The sequence below is a fragment of the Mercenaria mercenaria genome, chromosome 2, assembly GCF_021730395.1.
Source record: "Mercenaria mercenaria strain notata chromosome 2, MADL_Memer_1, whole genome shotgun sequence".
Lineage (NCBI taxonomy): Eukaryota > Metazoa > Mollusca > Bivalvia > Venerida > Veneridae > Mercenaria > Mercenaria mercenaria.
The window spans coordinates 27,106,476-27,129,251 of NC_069362.1; the positions used below are offsets into that span (position 1 = coordinate 27,106,476).

Sequence of the window (22,776 nt, forward strand, 5' to 3'; positions counted from 1 at the left end):
AGCAAGATATAAGCTATTTTAAACATCTCTGTTGCCATGGTTACTTTAAACTTTAAGAAAATTAGGGTACCATGTAAAGTGCTTGGTAATTTGCTAATAATATTACCCAAATATTCCATGTTGGTCATTAACAGAATGGCACTGAAGCCGTCGAAAACCCCTATTTTTATACATAGTTGTTTAAAAATGAGAGAAAATGCGTTACCATGGAAACACGAGCCCCGCGACATATACATTTTAAGCTTTTATTAGAAATATAACGTGCATACTAGTAAAATTATCAATTATGCAGATTTCTACGGATATCAATGAAACTAAAGTACACTGAAAAGTGTTAAATATCCGTATTTTCCTTCTTCTTTCAATATGAAATACCTTTGTAGAGTCATGTTCTTCAAACCAGGATAAAAATTGAACTTGAAGGGACAGAGACAAACGAAATTGAGATTGTAGCAGTTAAAACTTCATATTACACGAAATACAAAAATGTGCTGCGGTACAACTAATTTGAATTTACCCTTGTAACAAGGTAACCTACCTCCTTAAAACTTACTCAGAATACTTGTCTGTGTGAAATCTAGGCAAGTTTAAAATTGGGTTAACACAGGTCAAAAACTAGGACATTGAAATAGATCATAGGAAAACCTTATTTACATAAAACACGATCGAAATGTTTGTCCCTTTGGAATTTTAGCCATATTAGACACTAGATCATCTTTACATGTATTACAGAAATAGCTTCACGGGGAAGTAAAGGATATGAATTATGTCTCCTACATATGCTGGGGGAGACATACTGATTAAGATTATTTGTCTGTTATGTCACAAAATCAGTCCATGCAACTCCTCCGCCACCTCTAAGGAGATTAACACTTTGTTGTACAATGTCATTGACATATTCCAGTTAAGTGTTTTTCAGCAGAGTTACAGCCCTTTATTTTTCAAATTATATGATGTTTTAGCAACTTTTCTTTCACCATAGGGCAGATTTTCACCAAACCTTACTGGAGTTATCAGTGCTAGGCCATATAATGCATGTTTGGGTTCAATGATTTTCAGTGCAGTTATGGCCTTTGGTTTGGAATCTTATGGTTCAGTGATTTTCACTGAATTTATTGCCCTTAATTTGTGGCATTTTACAATGTCTGCATGTTTAGTGATTGGAGGCATTCATTTTTCCTGAAAAACAATCTATAGTTCAAATTGTTTTTGCAGTATTGAATAATAACGCACTTTCATCTTACATATCGTCGTCAATAGATCGAATGACAACTTCCAAGGAAATTATAAATTGCAAGCCATGTATTTTAATGCTTTTACCCAGAATTTATCACAGAAGTAGAAAATATTTGTATGAAATCATGTGAGCTTTGTACAAGAAGTGCATGAGAGTTGTATGGACACAGGTTGACATTAGTCTAAGTTTGTATATGCACACAAATGCTCATTAAATGTGGTACTTGTATTCAAGATTTTAGATTTTACATAATAGTCTTAAAATCATACCATTGACATGAAGCCTGTGTCTCATCCAGTGTACACATCATGCATAACTTCCATTTCTAGTTACTTGTAGTGAACAGGTTAGTTCAGGAAAACTGATCAGATCTGCTGACTGCTAGTGTTAAAAAGAAGTTGAATAAAACAAATTTCAAACAAAGAAATGAATTACAAATTACAGATCCCTGCACTGTTCCTGGCGAAGAACTAAAGCCTGATGGTTCCTGCGGTAAATGTGAGACTGGTACGGCAAAAGTACCACCTAGCACAACCTGTGAAATTTGTCAAGCTGGTTTCACAACTGAAAGCACTGGGAGCACCAAGTGTGTGCGTAAGTAATTTTGTGCTGTTGATGTTTTGTTATTATGTCTCCCCCATAGACATATTGTTTTTGCCTTCGCTGTCTGTCCGTCCATCCGCATTAAGCTTGTCCAGCTTTCACAGGTCAAACTGCTGGCCAGTATTCAACAAAACTTCACAGGAGTGATCAGTACCAAGCCTAGTTGTGCATATCGCCAGCACGTTCTGCTTTGCTGCACAAAATGGCCACATGAGGTAAAAATAGAAAAATCTTGTCCGGCTTTCACAGGTCAAACTGCTGGCCAGATTTAACGAAACTTCACAGGAGTGATCAGTACCAAGCCAAGTTGTGCATATCGCCAGCATGTTCCGCTTTGCTGCACAAAATGGCCACCAGAGCTAAAAATAGAAAAATCTTGTCCGGCTTTCACAGGTCAAACTGCTGGCTGTATTTCAACGAAACTTCACAGGAGTGATCAGTACCCAGCCTAGTTGTGCATTTTGCTGGCACATTCTGTTTCACTGCACAAAATGGCCAACAGAGCTAAAAATAGAGGAAATCTTGTCCGGCTTTCACAGGTCAAACTGCTGGCTGGATTTCAACGAAACTTCACAGGAGTGATCAGTACCAACCCTAGTTATGCATATTGCTGGCATGTTCCGCTTCGCTCCACAAAATGGCCACCAGAGCTAAAAATGGAAAAATGTTGTCCAGCTTTCACAGGTCAAACTGCTGGCCGAAATTTCTACAAAACTTCACAGGAGTGATCAGTACCAAGCCAAGTTGTGCATATTGCCAGCACATTCCGCTTCGCTGCACAAAATGGCCACCAGAGGTAAAAATAGAAAAATCTTGTCCGGTTTTCACAGGTCAAACTGCTGGACAGATTTCAACAAAACATCACAGGAGTGATCAGTATCAAGCCTAGTTGTGCATACCCGCCGACACGGTCCACTTCGCTGCACAAAATGGCCGCCAGAGCTAAAGGTATACATAGGGGGGAGACATATGTTTTTGTGACAATAGCACCTTCTAGTTCTATTCTAATATAATGAGAAGTCATGTTTCTTATTCTTATTAGTATATTGGGACTATATTGGAGACATGCATTTTGGTTGGTCAGTTAGTCGGTCCTTGTATAATTACTAGCCCCTCTGTATCTTTTAAATGGCTGAGAAGATTTTTATGCTTCCCAAAGGGCCGGCATCTAGTTGCCGCTCAATTTGTCCGTCCGTCAGTCCATTCGTCACACTTTTGTCTGGAGTATAACTTGAAATGTATTAACGGCGTTTCACTGAAACTTCACAAAATGATAGAGGCCATTGACAGGAAGTGCAGTGTCAAAAAACCATAACTTTACCTAACCTAGTTTTTGAATTATCTCCCTTTATTCAATTTTCTTCTTTTTATTATCTCCATTTTTTTTTTGGTTTCTAATACGTTATTCCCCATATCGGGACAAGCACATGCATGGGGGAGCATCATTCAGTTTTACCGATTCCTTGTTATAAACTAGCATCTGTCTTGAAATGTGTTCATCTGGGTTCAGGCCCATAGATCAAATTATAGACAAGCTTTGCAAAATTCTATGAAATTCAGTGAAGAAGGTCAGATTATAACAAAATAATCTTATCTCTCTCAGTCTAATTTACTTGAAACTTGGTAATACAATGTAATATTTGCCTGTACAACTGTACAATAGGTAAGCATTGTAGAATAACTTGAAAGAGTAGTTTATAAGTATTAATGAATGATATAAGATAGATTGTAAATAGAGAAAATTCGTATTTCAGCTGACTGTAAAGAAGGAAGTTACTGGGATGGTACCAAGTGTTCTCTGTGTCCTAAAGCAAAATACCAACCAAATAAGTACCAGTACACCTGTGAAGATTGTCTAACAGGACTGACAACTGCAAACGTTGGATCTACCAGTGTTGATCTGTGTATTGGTATGTATATATATATAGGTTTTTGGAAAGGACTGACAACTGCGTCAATGTATTAGTAAGTATGGTTTTTTGGTAAGGACTGACAACTGCAAAGATTGGATCTACCAGTGTCGATCTATGGGTTTTCGAAAAGGACTGACAACTGCTAACATTGGATCTAACTTTACTAGGCAATGTATTGGTATGTATAGGTTTTTGGAAAGAACTGACAACTGCAAACATTGGATCTAACATTGCTAGTCAATGTATTGGTACGTATAAGTTTTTGGAAAGGACTGACAACTACAAACATTGGATCTAACATTGGGACTGACAACTGCAAACATTGGATCTAACATTGTTAGGCAATATATTGGTATGTATAGGTTTTTGGAAAGGACTGACAACTGCAAACATTGGATCTAACATTGCTAGTCAATGTATTGGTACGTATAGGTTTTTGGAAAGGACTGACAACTACAAACATTGGATCTAACATTGGGACTGACAACTGCAAACATTGGATCTAATATTGCTAGGCAATGTATTGGTATGTATAGGTTTTTGGAAAGGACTGACAACTGCAAACATTGGATCTAACATTGCTAGGCAATGTATTGGTATGTATAGGTTTTTGGAAAGGACTGACAACTGCTAACATTGGATCTAACATTGCTAGGCAATGTATTGGTACGTATAGGTTTTTGGAAAGGACTGACAACTGCAAACATTGGATCTAACATTGCTAGGCAACGTATTGGTACGTATAGGTTTTCGGAAAGGATGACAACTGCTAACATTGGATCTAACATTGCTAGGCAATGTATTGGTATGTATAGGTTTTTGAAAAGGACTGGCAACTGCAAAAATTAGATCTAACATTGTAGGCAATGTATTGGTATGTATAGGTTTTTTGAAAGGACTGACAACTACAAACATTGGATCTAACATTGGGACTGACAACTGCAAACATTGGATCTAACATTGCTAGTCAATGTATTGGTATGTATAGGTTTTTGGAAAGGCATTAAGAGCATGTAATTTAAAGTCACTGACCTTGAACATGGAGGCCTCGTTGTCAATGAGTAATAAATATAATGATACAGTGACACAGTCATCTAGATGTTTACACATCATCTTCTTCATTCTAAAGCCATATTTCTTTGGATAGCTAACATTTTGAATTAGTTATTTTCAATATTTAGTCAAGGGAATTCACATAATCATACAGTTAATTTCTATGTAAACTCGTTTGGTAACAATACCTATAAAGGAATTTTTTATATTTTTTTGCAGATATATGTCCTAATGGTTTTGAGCTGCTGTTTAATGGTGCTTGTGGACCGTGTGAAAAGAATTATTATCGAACTCAAGGAGAGCAGCTACAGTGTACTGCCTGTCCCAAGGACTTTATCACTTTATTTGAGGGTGCCGAAACCTCAGATGATTGTCATCGTAAGTTCTGTCTTCATGTCCTTTCCTTTGAGAAGTCCCTAATCTGGAAATTATTCCAGACTGAATGTTTAACTGGTATGTAAAGTATAAAGTATGGTAGTTTTTCAATCTATGAAGTTTGTTTGACATGTCATCAAAGAAGGACTATAGCGTCTGTAGATATGTTAAGTATATAAAGCCTTCAGTTTGGGAACTATGTATAGCACACATTTAATCCTTAACCTGCTAAATTTCTATAATGAACTTGTCCATCTTTCAATTTGGACTACCATTAAATGTTAAAAGGGGTGCTTACCAAAAAGATACTGACTGAATGGCAAACAGTGCAGATCATGATCAGACTGCACAGATGTGCAGGCTGATCATGATCTACACTGGTCGCAAAGGCACTGGTCTAGCATGATAAGGGTTAATCCAAATCTGATTCCAGCAATTTTATATTTATTGGAATCTGGTAAAGGGGTGTTTATTACCAAAACAAAAAAAGAAATGTAAACACCTTAAAAGTTCAGATGTTTTCTTTTGTTCACTGATGAGGATAAATAAAATTTTCCTGTTAACATCAACAATGTGCTGCTGTGTACAACTTTAAAAAATTGATAAAAATATGGAGTAAATGATTTTAGCTCCATGTGGTATTGGTGAAGAGTGGGATGCTACAGCCAGTGAATGTGATCCTTGCAAGCTTGGGTTCTACCAGGATCAGATGTATCAGAAAAACTGTAAGCAGTGTGACACTGGAAAGATTACATTAAATACAGGGGAAACTTTCGAGAGTGGATGTGTAGGTGAGTAACACATATAAAATACCATATTGTCTTGATATATGGCATCCCTCAGCACTTCAGTTATAATTATGTCTCCCCAGGAGACATATTGTTTTTGCCCTGTCCGTCCGTCCGTCCGTACGTCACACTTCATTTCCGAGCAATAACTAGAGAACCATTTGACCTAGAACCTTCAAACTTCATAGAATTGTAGGGCTGCTGGAGTAGACAACCCCTATTGTTTTTGGGGTCACTCCATCAAAGGTCAAGGTCACAGGGGCCTGAACATTGAAAACCATTTCAGATCAATAACTAGAGAACCACTTGACCCAGAATGTTGAAACTTTATAGGATGATTGGTCATGAAGAGTAGATGACCCCTATTGATTTTGGGGTCACTCCGTCAAAGGTCAAGGTCACAGGGGCCTGAACATTGAAAACCATTTCCGATCAATAACTAGAGAACACTTGACCCAGAATGTTGAAACTTCATAGGATGATTGGTCATGAAGAGTAGATGACCCCTATTGATTTTGGGGTCACTCGTTTCAAAGGTCAAGGTCACAGGGGCCTGAACATTGAAAACCATTTCCAATCAATAACTAGAGAACCACCTGACCCAGAATGTTGAAACTTGATAGGATGATTGGTCATAAAGAGTAGATGACCCTTATTGATTATGGGATCACTCCGTCAAATGTCAAGGTCACAGGGGCCTGAACATTGAAAACCATTTCTGATCAATAACTAGAGAACCACTTGACCCAGAATGTTGAAACTTAATAGGATGATTGGTCATAAAGAGTAGATGACCCCTAACGATTTTGGGGTCACTCTGTGAAAGGTCAAGGTCACAGGGGCCCGCACATTGAAAACCATTTCCGGTCAGTAACTTGAGAACCACTTGACCCAGAATGATGAAACTTTGTAGGATGATTGGTCATGCAGAGTAGATGAACCCTAACGATTTTAGGGTCACTCTGTTAAAGGTCAAGGCCACAGGGGTCTGAACATGGAAAACCATTTCCAATCAATAACTTGAGAACCTCTCGACCCAGAATGTTGAAACTTCATAGGATGATTGTTCATGCAGAGTAAATGACCCTTATTGTTTTTGGGGTCACTCCGTTAAAGGTCAAGGTCACAGGGGCCTGAACATTGATAACCAGTTCCGATCAATAACTTGAGAACCACTTGACCCAGAATGTTGAAACTTCATAGGATGATTGAACATGCAGAGTAGATGACCCCTAGTGATTTTGGGGTCAGTCTATTAAAGGTCAAGGTCACAGTGGCCTGTTCATGTAAAATCATTTTTTGGAAATAACTTGAGAACCACTTGACCTACAATGTTGAAACTTAATAGGATGATTGGACATGCAGAGTACATGACCCCTATTTATTTTGAGGTCACTTGATCAAAGGTCAGGGTCACAGGAGCCTGAACAGTGACTTGAGAACCACTAGGCCACGAGTGTTGAAATTTAGCGGGATGACTGGACATGCCAAGTAGATGATCCCTATTGCAGTCAACCATCAGTGTCTCTTTGACTTTCGCTCCTGACCCCTATTGACTTCTTGCCTATAGGACTTTGCATTGGGGGAGACATGCGCTTTTTTACAAAAGCATTTTCTAGTTTGATTTAACCTTTATACCCTGCTAAAATTCTAAAATGGACTGGTCCATTATTCAGTTTGGACAGTACCACTTATGATTCGGAGGGGTGTTCACTGAAAATATACTGACTGAGTAGTGAACAGTGCAGACCATGATCAGCATGCACGGATGTGCTGGCTGATCTTGGTCTGCACTGGTCACAAAGGCAAAATCACTTGCTGTCGGCAGGCTAAAGGTTAATGCTGTTTTTAGAGTTTACATTCATTGTTTAATGTTTAACTTTCAATAAATTTATAATACTTCAGTTTACTTGACAACTGTGAAAGGAATCCTTTCTCTCCATCCAGAGCCATTTCTGTGACATAGGTTAAAGTATCGTAGAAAGCAGGGAAACACTGCAATCCATAATTATGGTCCCAAACTGTTTCCCTTGCATTAACATTTTGCCCCTTGCCTTGCCACTTTGAGTAGCTGATGCTTTACTCTACAGGGAACTAAATAGGGAAATATATTGTTGCAAGTTCAGTCAGATTGCCTCAGGAAATTATGTTATTGCTCTTAATAATTAATATAGACTATGTTGCAGTCTACATAGGTCCATTTTAGCTTAATAACTAGTTGAGAATAAGATATTATGACCAAACTTGGTACATGCACAATCTTTCTGTGAGGCCAAGGTATGGATTTCAGTCATAATGATCAATTCAAAGTACCAATTACTAAAACGAAGAAAAGTTTTCTCTTAAATAAATTCATTTAGGCATTGGATATTGCCACTCTGTGTAGAAAGCTTTCCTAGGGACCAAGGTCACAGTTACTGTTTGGATTTGGGTTGCTTTGGTCAACAACAACGTCATTGTTATTAAAAACAGTATATGATTTTTACCCAATAACCAGTTATAAATGAAATAAGCCCTTTCAGCTTAATATCTTCTGGATTAGTAATTTACCTGTAATGCGTTCAGTAGGAGATTACAATTTATTGTATTAGCTTGTTGCAGTTATAAATGTACACATAAATACATAGCAAAGATAATTATAATGTAAATAACATATATTTTCTCATAGGAAACTGTGGTCCTGGCACATATTGGAATGAAGTTGCGGGTCAGTGTATGGACTGTGCAAAGGGAAGGTATCAGAGTGAATCGTACAAGGATTTGTGTGTACCATGCATACCTGGATTTACAACAGACTTCCCCAAATCTACATCACTTGCTGATTGTTTAGGTAAAACATGGTTTTTGAAAGACCCAGACTCCTCCTAAAAGGGCAAGGCCAAATGTTAAGGTCATTTTTCTTTTCTTCTGTACAGTTTTTTATGCATGCATGTACAGTGGAACTTCTGAATACCAGACATTCTTACAACTGGAAACTTTGGAAAAAAGGATGATTTTTTTGGGTCCCGATTTTTCAGCTTCTATTTTCTATATAGTCCATGCTTCTTAATACCAGAACTTCCAAATTCTAAACACCAGACAATATTTTTGAAACATTTGGCATACTTCAATTCGGTTTTCCTTTCAAAAACGGCATAACAAATATGCAAATCTGTACTTCTCCGATTTCATCAATGAATTCCATTGTGTATCGATTAGCAGTGACAGCTTATTCTGACACACATTAGAATCACAGCCTGTCAAAGAATCAAATGACAGCCAGAGATAATGATCTTTCATTAAAGACTTGATTAACAGATTAATTTTTGATGTATAAATCAAACATCTTCCTGGAATTTAATTGGAGTTGCGGTATCATTAAAAGCCTGCAATTAGTTAAGAAATTTAGAAGTCAGCGTTATGATTTGAGTTCAGACAATGGTTTGATTTCATAATTAGTCAAACAGTTTCACAGTCTGTTGCAGCTTCAAAGCTGGATGCAAGTAAATAAAATAATGTGTAAACCAAATAAAAATCACTACGGCATTTATGAAATCTCAATCATTTTCTTACGGTAATTAAAATGACTGAGACACCTTTGAAAAGTTGTAAAATTTAACTGTCCCTATAGGACAAAGCTTGAATAATTCTCAAGTCTGAATTTGCTCCAGATCACAATATCATATGCTGTTGTAAGTGTCCAAATTACTCAGTACTTCCATATAGAATCTAACTGAAACTTTAAAAAGAAACAAAAAATTCTTCTGGTCCCAAGGGTGTGTGGTTTTCTGAAGTTACACTGTATCTTCAAGTAACTTGGTACAAATCTTCACCATAACAAGATAATCTATTGTGTGAAAGACCAAGATCACAATCTCAAAGGTTAAGGACATGATGCTTAAAGATTTAAGGCCATTTTTGTGCCCCCAAATTTTGTGTTCATCTGTTCAAATTTATGTAGTGCATATCTCAAGAAGTATTTGACCTAGAGTCACCAAACCTAATACATAGAAAAATAAATACAGTAAACCTCACTTATAAGGAACTTGGATATAAGGAACACTCGGTTATAAGGAACAGTTTTCAATTCCCCGATCTAATTCCTTCTTTATTTAATGTAAAAATCCTCGGTTATAGGGAACTCGGTTATAAGGAACACTCGGTTGTAAGGAACACTTTTTCCAGGCTCAAAGTACGAAATGCAATGAAAAACCCCTCGGTTATAGCGAACAGACATAAAGAATAAAAATTATTGAAAACCGAAAATAAATACGAGAATCGCTGATGACGTGAGAGCAACGTCAGCACTATCACGTGCTTTCATGCACATGAAAATCGCTTTCATGCACATGAATAAACAAATTATTTCATTTCTATGATCTTTAGTTTGTTAATTCACGGATACGATAAAAAGAAAATATATAATATCATCAAATTACCAAATACTAAATATATTTACTCAAGATTATGTTCGACAGCTACATGTATTGGGTATTTCATGTTAACAATAGTGAACGAAAGTCCTAAATAAATGTGCTAATTACACGTGATTAACAATGGCAAACAGTCCAGTTTACCAAATTTCCAATTGTAAAAATTATAGCAGGTGCTCAAGTGGACAATAGCAAAAGTATAGGTATAATTTACACTTTAATCCGTATGTATGGCGCCATTGTTTAATCGAAATACACTGTATGTCATAAATACCCTACTTTTAATTTTAAATGGGTAGTCTAATTTAACATTTTTAGCTCACATGTCACAAAGTGACAGTGTGAGCTTTTGTGATCGCGCAGCGTCTGTCGTCCGTGTGTCCGTCCGTGCGTAAACTTTTGCTTGTGACCACTCTAGAGGTCACATTTTTCATGGGATCTTTATGAAAGTTGGTCAGAATGTTCATCTTTATGATATCTAGGTCAGGTTCGAAACTGGGTCAACTGCGGTCAAAAACTAGGTCAGTAGGTCTAAAAATAGAAAAACCTTGTGACCTCTCTAGAGGCCATATTTTTCACAAAATCTTCATGAAAATTGGTCAGAATGTTTATCTTGACAATATCTAGGTCAAGTTCGAAACTGGGTCAGCTGCGGTCAAAAACTAGGTCAATAGGTCTAAAAATAGAAAAACCTTGTGACCTCTCTAGAGGCCATACTTTTGAATGGATCTTCATGAAAATTAGTCTAAATGTTTACCTTGATGATATCTAGGTCAAGTTTGAAACTGGGTCACGTGCCATCAATAACTAGGTCATTAGGTCAAATAATAAAAAAACCTTGTGACCTCTCTAGAGGCCATATTTTTCATGGGATCTGTATGAAGATTAGTCTGAATGTTCATCTTGATGATATCTAGGTCAAGTTCGAAACTGGGTCAACTGCGGTTAAAAACTAGGTCAGTAGATCTAAAAATAGAAAAACCTTGTGACCTCTCTAGAGGCCATATTTTTCACAAAATCTTCATGAAAATCAGTCAGAATGTTCACCTTGATGATATCTAGCTCGAGTTCGAAACTGGGTCACGTGCCGTCAAAAACTAGGTCAGTAGGTCAAATAATAGAAAAACCTTGTGACCTCTCTAGAGGCCATATTTTTCATGGGATCTGTATGAAAGTTGGTCTGAATGTTCATCTTGATGATATCTAGGTCAAGTTCGAAACTGGGTTAGCTGCGGTCAAAAACTAGGTCATTAGGTCTAAAAAAAGGAAAACCTTGTGACCTCTCTGGAGGCTATACTTTTGAATGGGTCTTCATGAAAATTGGTCAGAATGTTCATCTTGATGATATCTAGGTCAAGTTTGAAACTGGGTCACGTGCCATCAATAACTAGGTCAGTAGGTCAAATAATGAAAAAACCTTGTGACCTCTCTAGAGGCCATTATTTTCATGGGATCTGTATGAAAGTTGGTCAGAATGTTCATCTTGATGATATCTAGGTCAGGTTCAAAACTGGGTCACATGAGGTCAAAAACTAGGTCAGTAGGTCAAATAATAGAAAAAAATGATGTCATACTCAGTTCAAAACTGGGTCATGTTGGGACAGGTGAGCGAATCAGGACCATCATGGTCCTCTTGTTGTAATAAAAAATTGAACATTTATTTTATATTTGTATTGATGACTATTCAGATAACATGCAGTCAAGCAAGGTAAGGGGAGTAACTGCACTATATCTTATAGTCATCATGTAGCGCTCTCTAAAAAGAAGATAGAAATGACGGCAAAAAATAAACATAAATTACGGTCATTCTTACCGACGAACATTTTGGCTTGGTTTAGGTTTAAAACGCCGCGTTTCAACACTCTTTCAGTCATATACATGCAGGCAGTTTACCTTACCATCTCTCCAGGATAGGACTGGTACTAGAAAAGCAACTTCCTCACATAAAGATTCAAGGTCATCCCGGAGTGTGAACACATAGCCCTTATGAAACGTCAGTCAAATAGTGTTTGCTATACAAATTGTGTTCGTTATACATACCTCGGTTACAAGGAATTAGTTCGCTATACGGATATAAGGAACCTCGGTTATAAGGAACAATTTTTAGAGGTCCCAAGCTGTTCCTTATAAGCGAGGTTTACTGTAGTCACAAAGAAATCTTACAGGAATTCTAGTTTGTAGGTAATGAAACTGTATATGGTGAAATCATCATTTTTATTTTTTTTTGGTGATCTTCATTTAATTTGTTTTTGAAATTTTGATTTCTGATTTTCAGAGATATTTTAAAGACGCCATTTTGTTGATTTTTTGTTAACAATATCATATCGCATGTTCATTCTCACAGAGAAGGTTATCCTTGATATTATTACACCAGTGTTATTTATACGAAAATAAACATTATTTTTTGTGTACAAAATACATATTGAATGTAAATATTTATAGATAAATGTCAGAGTGGATATACTTATGATTCTGCTACTGATTCGTGCAAGGAATGTGGTTATCACAAGTACAGGGATCGGGACAAGCATAATGTGTGTCATGATTGTCCACCTGGATTGATTACAGTGACTGCTGCAGCTACATCTGAAGCTATGTGTGTCTGTAAGTTATTTATTCATGTTGTGTAAAACCTATCTATGTTGATTAGACATGTATATCAAAATTTCAGATTTTTAACATTCCAGAGCATGCAGTGCTTTTCTTAAGAATGTAGTGCTACATCTGAGCATGTTGTTATACTCATGAGCATGAAATGATACTCCTGAGCATGTAGCAATACTCCTGAGCATGAAATGATACTCCTGAGCATGTAGTTATACTCATGAGCATGAAATGGATACTCCTGAGCATGAAATGATACTCCTGAGCATGTAGTAATACTCATGAGCATGAAATGGATACTGCTGAGCATGAAATGATACTCCTGAGCATGTAGTAATACTCATGAGCAGGAAATGGATACTGCTGAGCACGAAATGGTACTTCTGAGCATGTAGCAATACTCCTGAGCATGAAGTGACACTCCTGAGTATGATACTCCTACTCCTGAGCATGAAGTTGATACTCCTGAGTACACTCCTGAGCATGAAATTATACTTCTGAGCATGTAGCAATACTCCTGAGCATAAAATGGGTACTCCTGAGCATGAAGTGATACTCCTGAGTATGAATGATACTCCTGAGCATGTAGTAATACTGCTGAGCATGAAATGGATACTCCTTAGTATGATACTCATGAGCATGAAATGATACTCCTGAGCATGTAGCAATACTTCTGAACATGAAGTAGATACTCCTGAGCATGAAGTGATACTCCTGAGTATGAAATGATACTCCTGAGCATGTAGTAATACTGCTGAGCTTGAAATGGATACTCCTGAGCATGAAATGATACTCCTGAGCATATGTAGTAATACTTCTGAGCATGAAATGGATACTCCTGAGCATGTAGTTATACTCCTGAGCATGAAATGATACTCCTGAGCATGAAATGATACTCCTGAACATGAAGTTATACTCCTGAGCTGAAATGATACTCCTGAACATGAAGTTATACTCCTGAGCATGAAATGATACTCCTGAACATGAAGTTATACTCCTGAGCATGAAATGATACTCCTGAGCATGAAGTGATACTCCTGAGCATGTAGTGCTACACCTGAGCATGTTGTTATACTCCTGAGCCATGTTTGAGCTTTGAAACTAAATAGAGCAATCTAGGACCACAAAGTGTGAGCTTTGAAACTAAAGAGAGCAATCTAGGGCCACCATGTTTGAGCTTTGAAACTAAATAGAGCAATCTAGGACCACAAAGTGTGAGCTTTGAAACTAAAGAGAGCAATCTAGGGCCACCATGTTTGAGCTTTGAAACTAAATAGAGCAATCTAGGACCACAAAGTTTGAGCTTTGAAACTAAAGAGAGCAATCTAGGGCCACCATGTTTGAGCTTTGAAACTAAAGAATGCAATCTAGGACCACCATGTTTGAGTTTTGAAACTAAAGAGAGCAATCTAGGACCACCATATTTGAGCTTTGAAACTAAAGGGAGCAATCTAGGATCACCATGTTTGAGCTTTGAAAGAAAAGAGAGCAATCTAGGGCCACCATGTTTGAGCTTTGAAAGTAAAGAGAGCAATCTAGGACCACCATGTTCGAGCTTTGAAACTAAAGGGAGCAATCTAGGACCACCATGTTTGAGCTTTGAAACTAAAGGGAGCAATCTAGGGCCACCATGTTTGAGCTTTGAAACTAAAGAGAGCAATCTAGGACCCCTATGTTTGAGCTTTGAAACTAAAGAGCAATCTAGGGCCACCATGTTTAAACTTTGAAACTAAAGAGCAATCTAGGACAACCACGTTTAAGATTTGAAATTAAAGAGCAATCTAGGACCACCATATTTGAGCTTTGAAACTAAAGAGCAATCTAGGGCCACCATGTTCGAGTTTTGAAACTAAAGAGAGCAATCTAGGACCACCATGTTTGAGCTTTGAAACTAAAGGGCAATCTAGGACCACCATGTTTGAGCTTTGATTCTAAAGAGCAATCTAGGGCCACCAAGTTTGAGCTTTGAAACTAAAGAGAGCAATCTAGGACCACCATGTTTCAGTTTTGAAACTAAAGAGAGCAATCTAGGACCACCATGTTTGAGCTTTGAGACTAAAGAGAGCAATCTAGGGCCACCATGTTTGAGCTTTGAAACTAAAGAGAGCAATCTAGGGCCACCATGTTTGAGCTTTGAAACTAAAGAGAGCAATCTAGGGCCACCATGTTTGAGCTTTGAAACTAAAGAGCAATCTAGGGCCACCATGTTTGAGCTTTGAAACTAAAGAGAGCAATCTAGGGCCACCATGTTTGAGCTTTGAAACTAAAGAGAGCTATCTAGGGTCACCATGTTTGAGCTTTGAAACTAAAGAGAGCTATCTAGGGCCACCATGTTTGAGCTTTGAAACTAAAGAGAGCAATCTTGGACCACCATGTTTCAGTTTTGAAACTAAAGAGAGCAATCTAGGACCACCATGTTTGAGCTTTGAAACTAAAGAGAGCAATCTAGGACCACCATATACCTTAGTTGACAGTGAATATCTTTAAACAATAAGTATTTGACACATGAGCAAAAAAAAAAGTCAAAGGTTAGAATCAAGATGAGTTTATAAAATATTTAGAAATATTCTGACCAGTTGTACACGTGATCACAAATGGGAAACTCTATGCTTCAAAGTTATGGTAATTATAACAATTATATAAATATACAACTGCAAAAGGAATCTGTAAAAATGTGCGCATTCTGAAATTACATCACTGTACCTATACATGAACGCTCCCTTGTCCGCAATAGACCTCACGTGTTGCAGTATAGTATATCTGCGGTGTGTTCTATTTATAGAAAATTAGATAGGTAAGTAGGTCATGCTAAGGTCAGAAATAGAAAACTTGACTTACAGAGTAACCTCCCTTATCAATAAATCGGATCAACATTTTGACAAAATTATAGATAAAAAAAAATATTTTCTGCTCTACAAATAAAGAGAGAAAAGACAGATAACATTGTTTTATATCACATAATAAGTTGCATTACATACATTCCTTATGTTTTTTTGCCATTTCTTTTTGTTTATTCACTAAAATCTGTTGTGCAATATCGTGGGTCCTTTTACAAACTGTTCACTGTGTTCAGTTTATCATTACCATCTTTACAGGGTCCAAAATAAAAGTGTATCCCATATACTCGACACCGCAATCTGGCGGCGTCGAATCAAAGTTGTTGACATGGGTAATAGCACCTTAAAATGTTTTGATATTCAGGAGCCATAAGAGCAATGGGAAAATATCAAGGACTTCCAGAAACACTAGAAATTTTGTATTAAAGTTTGGACAAATTAGTCATAAATGCAAAGCTAAACGGAAGAATGTTTGTGAATAAAAATGCTTTCAAAGGCATAATTTGAAATGTTATTTCATGAAACTTGAAATGCATATGTTTCCTGCATTATTGATAAATCAGACTAGTTTTCTAAGAGTTAAACATATCTTTTGTCTGTCACAAACATAGTCTCTTTAGATTAGCTAACTATTAGTTCTTAGACTTGCCATTTACATTTATGCTGCTTTACTGTCGCTATAGTGTCTTTATTTGACAATATCAGAACAGTTTTCTTAGAATTGAACTGTTACAGTGTACCTGACACTTACATAGATCTGTATGGGTCCTGGCATAAGATTGCCTGGTTGGTTCGTTTGCCTTTATGCCAACTTGAAAAATTGTACATTTCAGCACGATGCTCAGCTGGTGAATATTGGAACAAAGATAAAAGAGTTTGTGTACAGTGTGACATTGGAACGTACCAACCGGACACGTCCACGCTACAATGTATACAGTGTGATGATGACTGGATAACCCTGACAACCGGTGCAACACAAATATCAGATTGTAAACGTGGGTACAAAGATAACACATACAAATATTCATTTACTGAAATTAATGCCTTTCTTTGATAGATTGTCAACATAACTTTCAAGAAAGTTACTAATGTAATGCATATTGTGAAAGTCTTGTAATGCATATGAAGAAAAGATGACTCAGATCCACAAAATCCGTAACAGGTTGTTTTTTTTTTGTGAAATGTGGCTTTATTTTACAAGATCCAGGTATAAATGAGGCATCATTATAAAGATCATCAAGGGTGGCTGTAGGATCTTTTTGAATTCTTAAAATATTTTTTAAATGACATTTAAGCAATATTTTATAATAACACTCATTTTTCTTTCATTCTGTGACATATTTATTTCAGAAGAAGAAATACTCATTATTGAAGTAACTTCCCTGTGAGGAATTTATGATTTGTTATTTTTATAAAATTTTATAATGACCCCCATTTGATATAGAAGTAGTTGAAGAAACTGAGACTCAGTATTTCTTTTGTTTTCAGTACAGTTTCTAGTTTTACATTTGCATTTGATTCATAATGAGATATTTCAACAATCTGAACAAAATGACAAGTTTTAAAATTGATGTAGCTTGGCAGTTCATTTATTTTCAACTTAGCTTTGTTGCACAACTAAGACAAAGGGAGGTAATAATAATTTTACAAAGTTTCATTATGTTTCATGAACTTTGGTCGAATATATCTGTCAATGCAAATTTTTGACAAATATGATACATTAGTCTTTATTTTATTGTAACTCACCAGGCTGAATATATTTATAAAATCTATACTTATACTAAAATAATTGAGTCGTGCCATGGGAAAACCAACATAGTGGGTGTGCGACCAGCATGGATCCAGACCAGCCTGCGCATCCGCGCAGTCTGGTCAGGATCCATGCTGTTCGCTAACAGTTTCTCCAATTCCAATAGGTTTTAAAAGCGAACAGCATGGAGCCTGACCAGACTGTGCGGATGCGCAGGCTGGTCTGGATCCATGCTGGTCGCACACCCACTATGTTGGTTTTCCCATGGCACGGCTCAATTTATCTTGCTAGGAAGTGTAACATGTATGAAATATTGAGTAGGCATATACTTAAGTATAATTACAACTATTACTCAATTCATAGATTTGCGCGTTTCTGGTTGGCTGCTTCAGCACATGTGACCAACTTTCATTTCTCAATGAAGCCATCAAGTATTCATTAGATATAATTAATATTCATAATTTTACGGACTACTTTTTTCGTTTCGGGAAAGAAGTTTGATTTTTTTTCAAATAGGAAACATTTTAATGGAAGAAGTTTTTATAGTTGTAATTATAAGAATTGAATGGTATTTTTCTGCGGTTCATCTATGTATGAACTATCAGGAAGTGTACACCTAATTTTTACATAAACACCAGTTATGCAAATTAGGTGTAAACTTCCTTACAGTTCATACATCAATGAACTGCAGAAAAATACCATTCAATTCTTAAGTAAATAATTAGATGCTAAAGTTTTTAGCAAATTTATTGCTTGACCAGAATCTGATTAACCACCTTTGATAATGGCAGTTTTATGACCAATATGTACTGTATAACACATTTTAAAAATTGGGAAGAAACTCAATTTCAAAATAAAAAGAATTTTAGTAATTTTACAAAATGTTTGCATGAAAATGTTGCTTTTATGCTTACTAAGATATCTTGAAAGTCTTGTAACAGTCCATTCACAAACACTCAGAATTGAAATCTTTTTTTTTTTTAAATTTGGTGTCAAAAATAGCTGAATTTATAATTGAAATACCCCCATTATGTATTTTTTTTATGATAAATTCAAAACTTATCAAGATATTTTAAAACATTCAAGAAGTTCCTATTACCAACCTCTTACTTCTTTAACCCTTACCCTGCTAAATTTCTATAATGAACTTGTCCATCTTTCAATTTGGACAGTACCATTAAACTGTTAAAAGGGGTGCATACCAAAAAAAGATACTGACTTAATGGATGTGCAGGCTGATCATCATCTGCACTGGTCACAAAGGCAGAATCAATCATGTCCAGCATGATAAGGGTTAAAATGTTGAATAATACCAGTGGTATTGAATGTGTTATATTGAATGAGAAACCAGATACAAACCTTGATACAGAAGAGGTAGACCAAACAACTGTTTCAGAATTGAGCTTCGAAATGGAAAGTAGTAAATTTTAAAATTTACACAAATCTTTTAGCTTTCAGTTCTGGATTTTAAATTCTCTTTCTGGTAAGTGTGCAAAGGTCACCAGGGTCACTTTGCAAACATGATATCCATAAGCTTACATAAGTAGTTTTCTTTGCTTACTTGATATTATTTCTGAATAATATTATACGCCCGTTTGAAAAACGGGACGTATTATGGGAACGCCCCTGGCGGGCGGATGGGCGGTTGGGCGGGCGGGCGGCGTCCAGAGACCTTGTCCGGAGCATATCTTCTACATGCATGGAGGGATTTTGATGAAACTTGGCACAGTTGTTCACCATCATGAGACGGAGTGTCATGCGCAAGAACCAGGTCCCTAGGTCTAAGGTCAAGGTCACACTTAGAGGTCAAAGGTCAAATTCAAGAATGACTTTGTCCGGAGCATATCTTCTTCATGTATGGAGGGATTTTGATGAAAGTTGGCACAATTGTTCATCATCATGAGACGGAGTGTCATGCGCAAAAACCAGGTCCCTAGGTCTAAGGTCAAGGTCACACTTAGAGGTCAAAGGATACAAGAATGAAAAATTCAAGAATGACTTTGTCCGGAGCATATCTTCTTCATGCATGGAAGGATTTTGATGTAGCTTGGCACAGTTGTTCACCATAATGAGAGGGAGTGTCATGCGCAAGAACCAGGTTCCTAGGTCTAAGGTCAAGGTCACACTTAGAGGTCAAAGGATACAAGAATGAAAACTTTGTCCGGAGCATATCTTCTTCATGCATGAAAGGACTTTGATGTAGCTTGGCAAAATTGTTCACCATCATGAGACGGAGTGTCATGCGCAAGAACCAGGTCCCTAGGGGTAAGGTCAAGGTCACACTTAGAGGTCAAAGGATACAAGAATGAAAACTTTGTCCGGAGCATTTCTTCTTCATGCATTGAGGGATTTTGATACAACTTGGCACAAATGTTCACAAGCATGAGACGGAGTGTCATGCGCAAGAACCAGGTCCCTCGGTCTAAGGTCAAGGTCACACTTAAAGGTCAAAGGTCAGATACAAGAATGACTTTGTCTGGAGCATTTCTTCTTCATGCATGGAGGGATTTTGATGTAACTTGGCACAATTGTACACCATCATGAGACGGAGTGTCATGCACTGGTCCCTTCTTTTGAATTACTTCCCTTTGCTGTTACTATAAATAGCTTATATTGTAACTTTTTCATTACAAGTCGTAGGGAAAAATCGAGACCACTTTTCTGTAGTACAACATGCATGTTACATCCAATTCTGAGGTGTATTTTGAGCTATCTCTACCTGGTAAGGATTTTTGTGTGGACTTGTAATTTTTTTTTTTTCGATTTTTTTTTTTTTTTTTTTTTTTTTCTTTAAAGATTAACTTCCCTTAGTTGTTACTATAAATAACTTACATTGTAACTTTTTTATAATTGACCGTAGGGAAAAACCAAGACCACTTTTCTGTGGTACAACATTGATGTTACTTTCAAATTTTGGGTGTATTTTAAGGTATCTCTACCTGGTAAGGATTTTTTTTGTGGACTTAGAAAAATAAAAGAATTACAATAATTTCTAAAAAAAAACAACATTGTAAACAACTAGAAAATTAAAATTCCATTTGCAAATACAGGTGCTAGTGTAAACAAATTTGCTGTGACGGGCGTATATTGTGACATTCTGCACCCTTGTATTAGTTACTATATTTTGAAGGAAATCATATTCAATTGGATGACATTTGATGTTAGCAGAATAAAATGTTTAACATTTTTAATTTTAGATGTATTGGATTGAAACTTTATATGAGGCTTAGAGAAATTTGATTTAGATATGGCCCTTTTATACTTTGGGTCAAAATTTGGTCAAAGTTTTGCATACTAACTATCATGCACAACTCTGTGGATTGAAACTTGGCACAATGCTTTCTAGTTATCAAACTTACATATATGATTAAATAATTATTTTTTTTTTTACTTAGAAAATTTGGTTAAAGTTTTTCTGAGATGTTATTATTGCCATAATAAAATCTTTAATTATATTAGATTGTAGAAGTCTTGTGTAAATCTAGCTAGCCTGTAATGGAAGTTACAGCCTCTATTCAACTTAGAAATTATCAAATAGTCAAGCATACTGACCCCTGGATAACTCTCATCAAGCCATACTATGTCTATCTGCCTTTTTTGGGGAAAAAAAACAAAAACAAAAAACAAACAAAACAATTCCACTTTATTGCATGTTTTCTAATTGTTATACATATAGGAGTCAGTTTTGTCCTGTCACGTAGTGTCGCGCCGCATCGCGTCCCATCACGTTTCACTATATCTCAGTTATTACTAAATGGATTTGATTCAAACTTAAAATAGATGTTCAACCCTATCACCCACATCATGTGACACAAGGTGCATAACTCTGACACCAATTTTTCATGAATTATGCACCCTTTTACTTAGAATTTAAGGTTAATTTTGATGCATTTTCACTATATCATTCTGATTGGCTTATAGCCAAAGGGAAGTAACCTTTTTTAACTTTTGTACTGAGTTGCTTTCCCTAGTCTATTTTTAGAAATTCTGTTTTTAGATTTTGGGTACTTTTTAGCTCACCTGTCACGAAGTGACAAGGTGAGCTATTGTGACCACTTGATGTCCGTCGTGCGTCAACAATTTCTAAAAAAAAATTCTTCTTGAAAACCACTGGGCAGAATTACACCAAACTTCACAGGAATGATCCTTGGGTGGCCCCCTTTCAAAATTTTTCAAAGAATTGAATTCCATGCAGAACTCTAGTTGCCATGGCAACCGAAAGGAAAAACTTTAAAAATCTTCTTGTCCAAAACCACAGGGCCTAGGGCTTTGATATCTGGTGTGTAGCATCATCTAGTAGTCCTCTACCAGAATTATTCAAATTATCCCCCTAGGGTCAAATATGTCCCTGCCCCAGGGGTCACATGGTTTATATAGACGTATATATGGAAAACTTTGAAAATCTTCTTGTACAAAACCACATGGCCTAGGGCTTTGATATTTGGTATCTAGCATCATCTAGTGGTCCTCTACCAAGATTGTTCAAATTATCCCCTAGGGTCAAATATGGCCCCGCCCCGGGGGTCACATGGTTTATATAGACTTGTATAGGGAAAATTTTGAAAATCTTCTTGTACAAAACCACATGACCTAGGGCTTTGATATGTGGTGTGTAGCATCATCTTATGTGGTGTGTAGCATCATCTTGTGGTCCTCTACCAAGATTGTTCAAATTATCCCCTTAGGGTCAAATATGGCCCCGCCCCAGGGGTCCCAAGTTTTACATAGACTTGTATAGGAAAAAAAGTTTAAAAAATCTTCTTGTCTGAAACCACAACACTTAGACCTTTGATATTTGGTTTTTAGCATTGTCTTATGGTCCTCAACCAAAATTGTTCAAATTGTACCCCTTGGGTGAAAAGAGGCCCTGCCCTGGAGGGTCCCAAGTTTTATATAGACTTACATAGGAAAAAGCTTTAAAAATTTTCTTGTCTGAAACCATACGACCTAGGCTTTTGATATTAATGGTATGATGCATTGTCTAGTAGTCCTCTACGAAAATTGTTCAAATTATTCCCTTGGGGTTAAAAGAGGCCCCGCCCTGGGGTCACCTAGTTATTTTGTGAGTTATATAGGAAAAATACTTAAAAAATCGTCTGATCCTATTTCCAAGACTGTTTAATTATAATTACCTGATGACCCCAAGTAATATGATGTCACTTGACTGTGACCTTGACCTACTGACCTACTTTCTTGTTTTTAGC

At 36.6% G+C, this 22,776-nt stretch overlaps 1 protein-coding gene across 1 annotated transcript in view; it reads left to right on the plus strand.

Annotated features, from left to right (window-relative positions):
- Positions 1 to 22,776, plus strand: part of LOC123562051 (proprotein convertase subtilisin/kexin type 5-like) — a 110,262-nt gene that overhangs the window by 1,504 nt on the left and 85,982 nt on the right. The window contains exons 2-8 of the mRNA XM_053533205.1: positions 1,682 to 1,831; positions 3,595 to 3,750; positions 5,026 to 5,184; positions 5,811 to 5,972; positions 8,638 to 8,799; positions 12,824 to 12,985; positions 16,656 to 16,817. Of these exons, the coding sequence (XP_053389180.1) occupies positions 1,682 to 1,831; positions 3,595 to 3,750; positions 5,026 to 5,184; positions 5,811 to 5,972; positions 8,638 to 8,799; positions 12,824 to 12,985; positions 16,656 to 16,817 (1,113 nt within the window). The remainder of the gene's footprint in view (positions 1 to 1,681; positions 1,832 to 3,594; positions 3,751 to 5,025; positions 5,185 to 5,810; positions 5,973 to 8,637; positions 8,800 to 12,823; positions 12,986 to 16,655; positions 16,818 to 22,776) is intronic.